This window comes from Chaetomium globosum, genomic scaffold (genome assembly GCF_000143365.1).
Source record: "Chaetomium globosum CBS 148.51 scaffold_1 genomic scaffold, whole genome shotgun sequence".
In the NCBI taxonomy this organism is placed as follows: Eukaryota; Fungi; Ascomycota; class Sordariomycetes; order Sordariales; family Chaetomiaceae; genus Chaetomium; species Chaetomium globosum.
The window spans coordinates 24,425-34,685 of NT_165976.1; the positions used below are offsets into that span (position 1 = coordinate 24,425).

General features: G+C 53.8%; 4 protein-coding genes across 4 annotated transcripts; 3 read left to right on the top strand and 1 right to left on the bottom strand.

Moving 5' to 3' along the window:
• Positions 1–148: 148 nt before the first annotated feature.
• Positions 149–1,850, top strand: CHGG_00007 (uncharacterized protein; the record flags this gene model as incomplete). The annotated part of the gene is made up of 3 exons (XM_001219227.1): positions 149–199; positions 431–1,255; positions 1,359–1,850. The coding sequence occupies 3 exons, from the start codon at positions 149–151 to the stop codon at positions 1,848–1,850; spliced, it is 1,368 nt and encodes a 455-aa protein (XP_001219228.1).
• A 1,708-nt stretch (positions 1,851–3,558) lies between these two features.
• Positions 3,559–4,593, bottom strand: CHGG_00008 (uncharacterized protein; the record flags this gene model as incomplete). Its single annotated transcript, XM_001219228.1, has 4 exons — positions 3,559–3,650; positions 3,926–4,044; positions 4,133–4,269; positions 4,348–4,593. 4 exons carry the CDS (start codon positions 4,591–4,593, stop codon positions 3,559–3,561), a joined length of 594 nt encoding a protein of 197 aa, XP_001219229.1.
• A 505-nt stretch (positions 4,594–5,098) lies between these two features.
• Positions 5,099–7,760, top strand: CHGG_00009 (uncharacterized protein; the record flags this gene model as incomplete). Its single annotated transcript, XM_001219229.1, has 6 exons — positions 5,099–5,645; positions 5,838–5,931; positions 6,220–6,316; positions 6,386–6,649; positions 6,704–6,842; positions 7,228–7,760. 6 exons carry the CDS (start codon positions 5,099–5,101, stop codon positions 7,758–7,760), a joined length of 1,674 nt encoding a protein of 557 aa, XP_001219230.1.
• Positions 7,761–9,030: 1,270 nt separating this feature from the next.
• CHGG_00010 (uncharacterized protein) lies at positions 9,031–9,861 on the top strand (the record flags this gene model as incomplete). Its single annotated transcript, XM_001219230.1, has 1 exon — positions 9,031–9,861. The coding sequence occupies one exon, from the start codon at positions 9,031–9,033 to the stop codon at positions 9,859–9,861; it is 831 nt and encodes a 276-aa protein (XP_001219231.1).
• Between the last annotated feature and the right edge of the window lie 400 nt (positions 9,862–10,261).

A 10,261-nucleotide genomic window follows, 5' to 3' on the forward strand; every position in this document is an offset into this window, starting at 1 on the left:
CGTGGCTGGCCGCACACAATGAGACGACACGCGCCCTTGGTTCGACGACTACGGCCTGTGCTGGCCCAGCCGTCAATACGTCCGGGTTTTGTTTGCTATCAGTGCAGGGGCATTCAACTTAATGCATCCCCCACCACCAACTCCCGGCATGGCGCTGATGCTTTTGGCGCATACCCTGGTTCGCAAAGAGACTCAGCAGGTATGCATGACAAGTTGGATCTGGTACCGGTGATAGGCATATCTGACAATATCCAGATGCCCGTTTCGAGGTTCTAGGGTCGCCTTACTCTCTCCTCTCCGTCAATCTTTCGGCCTCACAACGACTCTACACACGACGGGGGACGCTGGTTTCGGTCGCCGGCGATGTGGAAAAGGTAGGACACCCTCGGAGTGCTTTGTCGAAGGGCATTCGCTAACTTCACTTGGACAGGCGCAATCCACACTCTCACTCCTCTCACCCCTCCGACGAGCCGTCCTCGGGATCCCGTTCCTCTACCAGCGCATCTCCTCGACGACACCCATTACAGCCCTGATAAGCACGAAGTCTCCCAACACAACCTTTTCCGTTCTCCACCTCGACGGCACAACCGACTGGATCGTTGCGCAGCGCAACGCGCTCCTCGCTTGGACGGGGCACACACTGAGCGCCTCCCCGCGCATCCAACAGGGTCTGTCGGTCGCGCACTGGGGCAACACACACCTCACGGGTCGCGGGTTGACGGCGCTTGCCGCGTCGGGGCAGATTTACGAACTTACCCTGGGTGAGGGGGAGGAGATGGTGCTGCACCCGTCGCACGTTGTCGCATATCCGGTCACACGCAACCCGCCGCTGCCGTTTCGTTTTAGGAGTACACGACTCAGCCTGCAGGTCCCGGCCGTCCCGACCTCGATTACCAACGCTGCGGGACGGTTGATGCCGGAGCGGGTGGCGCGGTTTTGGAACGCCATGCGCGATACGGGGACATACAAGGCCCTGGCGCGGCTGCTCTACGGATTGAGGACTACTGCGAGGCGGACGATATGGGGAGACCGGCTGTTCCTGCAATTCAAGGGACCCATGACGATCCTGATGTCAAGTCGTGGGGTGAGGGTGCGGGATGTTCTGACCAGGGAGAACGTGAATGAGATCGCGGATGCCGAGGCCGGCGCCGTCCCTGAGGCGGTCCAGCTGGCGAGCAAGCCCAAAATTCTGGAGGAGAAGAGGCCCGAGCCCAAAGTCGTCCTCCATGTTGCCAATGTTGGCAAGGATGGGAAGGTCAGTTTTGAGGATGCGAAGGACTTGAATGACTTTGTCCGGTGAGCTTCAGATGTTGCGGTCTGAGGTAACCGCGTGTATCTTCTTCTGTAACCATACATAGACCAACCAGGGACTACGGCTATCAAGGGTTGATGCCAACTTCTCAGGCATGGCCCCTAGAATTGAGGCTAGGAGACACCACGTCTCATGGTCCACCATAACCAAATGGGAACTCGCCATCAAAGTCGCCCCTGGCCGCAACATCCGCCATCACAATTCAGTGCACCCACTCGACTTTTGTCCGTCAATCCCTGGTGCCCCACGTACTCGGGTCGGGGGCCATCGGACGCTGAAGGGTTGGGAGTGGAGTGACCAGTTTATGCCGAATACTCGACAGCTCCCGAGGGAGGGAGGAAGCCTCGTAGTTGAAGAGATACCGGCCTCTGTGAGAAGGCTCACGGGAGACCATGCAAAGAGGCAGCGTGTGGAGAGTTTTACATGGGCACGAAAAGTCAGTCGATCACCTCTTGTAGGTAAATACACTGTTTCGTCCCTTTGCTCTGGCGTGGGGTTCGCTAACTTGGAGAAGGGGATGAAGGTTGTTGGGCATTGAGATTACAGTCAGCTCGTCATCCCCGTAGAGAATATGCCCCGTGAATTGAAGCTTCCCCTCCAATGCTTTACCTTGGCTGCGAGCGATGGATGCTGGAAGTGTGTTGTGGCCGCCCCTACTCCACGACAGATGTATCGTCCAAGACAAATTTCAAATCATCGGGGCTCTCTTGTCCCAACTGCCGCTTACATTATCACACTTATTATCATAAACTACCGTGAACAGGGGTTCGTCGGACTCGCCGCCGCCGGTGTAGTTGATGTCGGCCCCCTTCGATACGAGGAGCTTAACCATGTCAAGATCCCCATTAGTGCAAGCCACGGAAAGAGGCGTTTTGCAATACGCATGGCCTTATTATTTATCAATGAGATCGACCATTGTGCTGTGTTCGATGAAAAGTGATACAAGCCCGGTGTTTGGTGGTGGACAGCGCGCATTAGGGGTTGCATCTCGGCCGAGGAGACCACGTCAATATGCAGCTCAGGCGTATGCTGGAGCGGCAACCGGGCGACGTCGACATGATTTTCTGTGATGGCTGTATAGAACGCGGTACTGGCAGTCTAGCTGCCTTCGAGTTTCGGATTAGCCCCATGAGTGAGCAAGACTCCGATCCAACCTGCACCTCCGGAGGCCGCAATTGCTAGCAGTCGTCTCCGAGAGAAATAGTCCGCCACCGTCAGCATCCAGGTCGCCGGTTCCGAAGTTAAGAGAAATCTAGGCGGCCTTGTGATTGCCATTCAGTCGCGAAATCTGGACAACTTCTACGCCTCCGCTTTCCTCTCCGACGCTAGCTCCAGCTCGCAATCGGAGTTCAATCATGCGAGGATTTCCCTTGGATATTATAGATAAACGTGTATCCTGTGCGCAGCTATAGGCTGTCCTTGTCTAGGTCTGCGGCCTCGATGTGTTTCAGACTATCTCACATGTCGTGGGTGAAAAGGTTGAATATGGCGGTGCGATCTAGCAGCTTGGTCGCTAAAACCTCTAGTTAGCCGCGTGAACCTGATGTGCCAGGTGTTTCATCTTGCTCGGCAAGACATCCTTTATCTCGTTACCCTGGAGCAGGATTAAATCGCATAGTTAGCTGGCTCTCAAGATCGTCTGTGAGTTGAGAATTGTGAGAAATTCCAGGAAAGATCTAACACATGTAGGTAGACAGCCTGCTCATGTTTCTGGTGACTGGAAAGCCAAGTGTGAGTTACCCACTACCAGCCCCGCTGCTGGTTAATGTATACCTGAAGTTCATGTATCGAGGATAGTGGTTCAAGGAAGCCTTCCTCCGCTTCCCAAGGAAGATCTGCCGTCTTAAAGCTGGCCGCATCGTCACCATTCTCATCAGGCCGCTGCCCAGCTTTGGGGGGTAAAGGGGTAGTCTCGTCAGTGGGGTCAGGGTCTGCTATTAATGTCATTGATTTGGAAGTTGCGAAAGAAGTATAAAATCTTGCTGGCGATAACAAGAACTCAGAATGAAGAGTAGGGTTAAAGGATGCGGAGTGGCAGTACGATATGCAGCTGTGTCTTCTCTGACAACGAAGCCGAAAGAAAAACCAACGGAAATTCCATCGTCCAATCCTCTCTCAGTGCTGGGGATGCATGGCTTGTGAGTATACATAAGAACAACGAACAACAAACCCAACCCCGTTTCATCAAGCTTTCAACTAGTTCCCTGCCTCTCTTCAACCCTACATTCACAATGCAATTAGTTAACTTATGGTGGCCGTGTAACTTGGGTTATCGACAGTGCACGTCGTTGGCTTATCGATGTGGATTGGTTGCGGCATGGTGTCCTACTCGATACAACTAAACATATAATTAATAGCCCTTTCCAGAAGCGAAAAACTACCCAGTTGAAACTTTCTGCCCGTCGTTGATTACTGTCCGATACGTGACATCGCACAGAGCATCGAGGTCGACACTTCCCAACTCATCATTTCCAAATTCCACATTTTTGTAGGGCCGCGTACCCTTGTCCCTGGGATCTGGTTGGAAGATGATGGGGTCATCCTTGGGGATCTTCTTGAAGAGAGCCTCGGCTGCCGTTACCCAGTCCGTTTTGCACTTCAAGGACAGCTTACAGAAGAATTTCTTCCGATCTTCCCTCGAGACGAGCACAGCGACCTTGAGCGAGGCTGGAAGCCCGGAGCGCTGCGACTCGTTCTCAGAGAGGGTCCACGTCGCAATGCGATAAGGCGGTCTGTTGTTGACAAGTTGCTTTTCGCCGCTCAGCGTGATAGCATGTGAAGTCGACTTGGTGACCGTTTTCTCCCACTTGCCTGCCGTACCTAAATCGGCTGCCGATCTGCTCGATTCCCACGGTGGTCTCCCCGCCCTTGGTGGTGATTTCCTCTTGTGTTGTCGGCATGAGACTGTAAGTGCTGGGATACGAGATCTTCTCGGCCTCGATGCTACCGCCGCCTGCCTCCGGTTCGAATAAGAGGTCGATGGCGGCCTCGGAGATGCGGCGGGAGCCCTTGGGCTAAAACAACCACTGCATAACAATCAACGTCGCGTAGTAGTCGCTGTCGGCAGACATAACCCCATGCAGTCTTCGTTCGATGTTGCAAGTGACATTGATGGCGCCGGTACGCGGGAGGCCTCCGGCTCGATGGTAGTGATGTGGTGCGAGGTTGAAGACATGGAAATCGCTACCTTCACCGCCCCCGCCCGGTTTGGAACTTGTCAATACCAAATACTGCGTTTCCATCGTGGTGTTGTGTTGCTGAGCCTTCGTTTCCCCGGCCATCTTGCTCTGCCGTCAAGGATTTGCACGGGTTCCAAGTTCTCATACTATGGTATGGTGCATAAGTTCTTTCCCCTGTCCGAGTCCCCATGGGCCGCGCTAAATTCCCTGCTAGCTGCTGCCAAACCGACAAAAATATCCGTTAAGCCCTGTCAATACCTGTGCCCGGGAAGGAACTTACCCACCCCAACCAAGTGAATGCTGCCCAGTCTCTGCGGCCTGCCGATTATTTTGTCGCACATGCAATCACTGTTTCATGTCCTGTTTTGTTGGCCCTTTACTCTGATCCAAAGACTACCCTACCTTAAAAGCAGCACAAGCAATTTGAGTCTTGCACGACATGGAACCAAACCCTGAGAACAATTTCCCCGAGGCGGATGTTGATGGTCCACATTGCCGGCCGTCAGATGGAATGGGTGGGGTCTCCGGCAACCCTCGGTGGATAGATTGAAAGTGGGGCAAGCGGGGGTTGCACTGCAACTTCCATTTCAATGTGGATTTCAGTGGAATGGATCCGGACCCTGGGTTCCGAAGATCTGGAGAAAAATTCGAGAACGCAACCAGGTCTATAAAGTCAAGGCAAAAGTTCAGCGCGAAAGATGGCGATGATTTCGTCGCTACCTACAAGAGGGAAGCCAGTCTTGGCATGGAAGAACTTAGCGGCAACCTGCTTCACACAATCGTTGATGTGGTGAAGCACAACGAGGATACCAACCCGGCGGACATGGAGTTTCTCGTCCGAAAGCTGGTTGGAAAGTACCCGGCTTTGCTGAATGGTTGGAACAAGGAAAAGCAGAACCCTATTTTCATGGCCATCCAAAGCGGCAGGAACAAATGCCACCAACTTGTTGCGTACATGGTCTCGGCATGCATGGATCGGTCATCAACATCCACGGATTATGGCTGGTGCCCCGACGAGGCGCTGAGAAGGCAGGCTCAGGATGGAAAGACGTGTCTTCACTTGGCCTTCAGGGAGAACCTCGACTCGGACGAGACGCTTAGGTTGCTGGTCAACAATGCCAGTGATAGAACGCTGGCTGTCCAGGAAGACGCCGGTATGGTAAAAATATGGCAGGTGGGTACCACAACAGAGCGATGGTCTGCAGACGGGTTCAATGCTGACATGGTTGTATAGATGTTAAGATTGGCTTTGATTACGACAGTCTTCCCCGTGTGATGGTTTGGCGCAGACAGCCAATCTGGCTTCACGTTTGATAGTGTGCTGCAGTATGTGACTTTTCCCCAAGTCGAAGTTCAGCGGACAGGTCGTCTCGCCGACAAAGAGCACGAGCAGGATGCCGAATCGCAGACAACGAAGCCGCTTGAGCGCGAAGACATGAAGTATTCCTTCGAGTGACTGTACAAAAAAGGCGTCCGTCATATTGTACGAGTGTCGATTGACGACTCGCCGGACTCGAGCGGCAAGGTACACAGCGATAAAGCTATCCAAGAATTTCTGGAGAAGTTTGCTGTCGAGAGCCTGGATTGGAGGAAAACCGACCTCGATCCGGAGACGATTCTACACGTCAGCAGTAAAGTAGAGAAGGCTGCTCCGGCCACTGAGAATCCCAGAAAGACCGAGACTGTGCCAGATCGACAGCTCAGGTAAGTCTATTTGAGGTGGAGCAGCAATAATGCCGCGCTTCGAGCATGGAGCGAGAAGGACGGGTTAGTCATGCTACCCAATCTAGAGGCTATATATCTCGTCGGGCCGTCTCCTAACAAGGTAAGCATGATCCATCGTCAAAGGTAGACTGCCTTGACTGATGTAGACGGCTAACCTGCCGGGGAATAGATGTACGATAGCCCAGAATGGATCCGCAACAAAATCGAGCAATTTCAGACTCGACTGAATGCTCACCGCCGTCTTAGTACGGCTCAGGACCAAGTGATGGGCCATATCGAGGTGGTCTCCATTTCACACACAGACGAACAGCGCAACGCGGTCTCCAGCGACGCGCCCAAGCCCACCCCGTCAGAAAAGGGGGTCAACTCTCACCAATGGCTTGATTCTACAGCTAGATTTGCTGGCGAGATGGATCGTTTCTGGCCAAAGACGGTGCGCGATTTCCTCCAATAAAGGCAGCATCAGCGTACAGTAGAGCGAATTGAGGAAGACGTTGTTGTTGCTTTGATCGACGATGGCGTCGATATATTCGACAGGTCGATGGGCAACCGTGTTCTCGAAGGCAAGAGCTTCGATTTCCACAATGGAAAGGCCCGCCCCCCTTATTCCTCGGCCGGGGGTTACGGTACGGTTATGGCCCGCATGGTTCTACGTGTCTGTCCCATGGCGAGGATTTACCCAATCCGCCTGAAGACATATGACAGGCGGAGGAAAGAATTGAAACATAGACGCAGGCTTTGCAGCACAGGTAAAGTATCCCCTCCTAGCTATTGCTAGACCCTACAGTGCTCTGGGTCCAGCACGCCAATATACTAATTAATCTCTAATATGCAGGCCATTCAGGCAGCCCTGGACATGAATGCCACATTTATTTCCATGTCGTGGACTCTTCCCCGGGGTCAAATCAACAAGCAAGGGGCAAGAGAACAGTGTGGGTGATTTTCCGGCTCCCAAGCCTTGCGCGCTGATCCTGAGTCGCGGTTTTTAACGTTGGTTCATTCACTACCTAGTGCATAAGGTCTTGGACGAGGCTGTCCGCCGCAAGGTCCTCATGTTTTGCTCCGCGCCCGACCGGGGCAAGTTTAGCCACACCGACTACCCAAGCGGCCCGTGGCGTAAAGGCTTCTTCCTCATCGGCGCTGCGAATACCGACGGCACGGTTTTCCGGTGGACGTCCGAAGATGGTGTCAACTACGTCCTACCGGGCGTCGACGTTGTCAAGGAGGAGGTGGCGGGCAGCTCATCACGCCACGACGCACTCCAAAGAGATGCCACAAAGCCACTGATTGGCTTCAGGTACGAGACCGGCTCGGGTGTCGCTACGGCCCTTGCCGCTGGCCTCGCTGCCATGATTCTCTACTGCGTCAAGACGACTATTCTTATCCTTAAGACGGCAAACCCAAGCAAGGGCAACATAAACGCCATCCCCGATGACGGTGCTGATCATATCGCCCATCCTGTTGCCATGGAGCACGCGTTTGCCACGTTAGGCCATGTTACCCCAAACAAGTTTAATTATCCAAGTCTGGGATCAGCTGGATGACATCGCGGATACGTTGAGCGCGTTGAACGCTTTGTCAAACAAGGGATCAACAGCGGAAGAGACACGGGAATGCACCGAGCGCTTCGTGCAGTTTGAACTGAAACTTTGGAGTTCAAAGTAAACAATGGCTTGCTTGCTGTTGCGAGTTCCCACCAAGCGCGTCTCGCCGTCAAACCGTGGCCGTTGGTTGTCTAACATGTCCTAAGGCGCATCTGTCCTGGCCCTAGAGGAATGAGTTGCTGGGGCTGATCTACACACTGAGAGTGGAGGGCGGAGGGTGGAGGGCTCTTCGCCAGTTGATCGGGGGCTTGCTTGCTATGCTCAGATTTCGAGGGCAAGAGCCTCAGGGCGACTTCAAGATTTTGGCCACAACTTCACAAGCCAGGACAGAAGCACGGATGTGGTCGGCTGGGCGCCGCCAGGGAGGCATGTTGTTCTTATGGAAGATATCTTCAGGATAATTCGAAAATCCATAACTAGCACAAGGAAGACAAAAGAGTTCGTAGTTGGAAACGTATGGCATTTGGATCCGACCATCACCACACAGCCCGAATTTAAATTGAACATATTTGTAAAAAGATAAAAGCGATTGTACGAGGACTATAGCTGCTCCGCAATAATGAACCAAATAGAGTAAAGGTGGCCGTTACCCTGAAGGTGGTGTTGTAGGGGTACTGTAAAGGTTTATCGCCAGGTCTATTCGATACCCGTAGGCTAGCTACAGTGTAAAGGGTACAGGGTTGGTATACCGGCTATTGAAAACCTATCAAATGGCTATACTTGCGGTACTTTGTTTGCAAATTGCTTGATCGAGTTGTGGTCGTTGCAATGTGAGTGGTGCAAATGTGAACTTATTTCTTGACCATAACTTGGTGGGGACCGCCTTTTTGGTCAGTGCGTCCCCACACTGGGTAGCAGGCCCACCCAAATTTGCTGCTTGGGATTTCCTAAAACAAGTACAATAGGACAGCATTGTAACTTTGAATTTGTCAATTATTATACCCCAGAATTCCAGCTCCGACACTATAATATACAACCGTAAATGGGGATGCCGCTTTGAAGTTCCTAACCTGTGAAAGAGACTTTGCCAGGTACATACCTCCTCGTTGGTCCGAGCTCAGGACGGGCGCCTTGGAGGGTGGGCGCCGATAAGAGAAGGCCAATTTCCCGTAATCTCCCATGCGCCTCCCGACAGGAGTCGTAACCAAGATGCCATGGCCCCGATTGCTGACCCAGCCCCGGTTGATTGAGGAGGATGTTCTCCTCCAACATGGCGAGTCTCCACCTCGTCCCTATCCCCATAGCGGTGACTCTCATTGTCTTGACTGTCGCCATCATCCCACTCACTCCGGTCCTTTGGGTATGGATAACCGCCACCAACATATCCCGAAGCATCCACCAAGGGCAAAAGCCGGCGCAAACCGCCAAAAGAATAGGCCGCTGGATCGGCCTCAGTATCATACTGCCATGGGCCGCCATCCTCGTTCTCTGGCTGATGATTGTGGCCCAAATACTGTTGACGCCTCTGTTCTTCCTACACCAACTGCGCGATCTCCGCGAGACCATCACATGGCTCTTCGACTACCTGGATTTCGCCCACGGGCTCGATAACCCCCCAACTCCCGCCTCCAACACCACACCCATTGACATTGCGTCCATCCCACTCTACACTTTCACCCCGTTACCATCCACTTCCCCCACCACCATCCGCCTTCTCACCATCCACCCCGACTCCCCAAACGCACCCCTCCGCGGCATAGTCACCACAACCACCCTCTCCTCCGCCCCAAACTACGACGTCCTTTCCTACACCCGAGTGGCTACCATTACCCCTACACACAACAACCCCACCCCCGACTCTACTAGCACTCTCCTCCTCATAAAAACAACAACAACCGACCCCCCCACCGCTCCCACCTGGACACGCCACCCCCTCCCCGCCCCCCTGCGTCCACCGCCCTCCGCCGCCTGCGACACCCCGCACAACCCGCGCCGCGTGTGGGTCGACGCCGTGTCTGTCAACAGCGCCCGACACGGCCCGAGAAATCGCCGGCAGGTGGCGGTTATGGGACGAGATTTACTGTGGAGCGCGGCGGGCTAGTGGCGGATGTGGGGTGAGGCAGGGGAGGGGTCCGGATGGGTTGATTGGAGTGGGTTAAACTACTGGGAGGGAAAAGGGGGCCGGAGGTTGAGAAATCTAGAGGGAAGGGGGGGGTGTTTTGTTTGGGGGTTACGAGTGTTAGCATTGGCGTGAGGTCCTGGAAGGTATCAGCGGAGGTCCACAGCATCCCGGGTGACAGAGCACCTTAAGAAGTGGGTCGGGTCGCATCGTGGAACAGGCGGGTTCAGGGACCCTCATATTGGCCCATCTTCCTAAATCGCAATGGTGTATGGCATTAGCTAAGCGGATGAATGAGTGAGGGTCTCGGCCGGAGCCCCACTCGTGTAGAAGGAGGAGAGAAATAGAGAGCTTTCGTTTCAACTGTCTCGCATTCGATCTT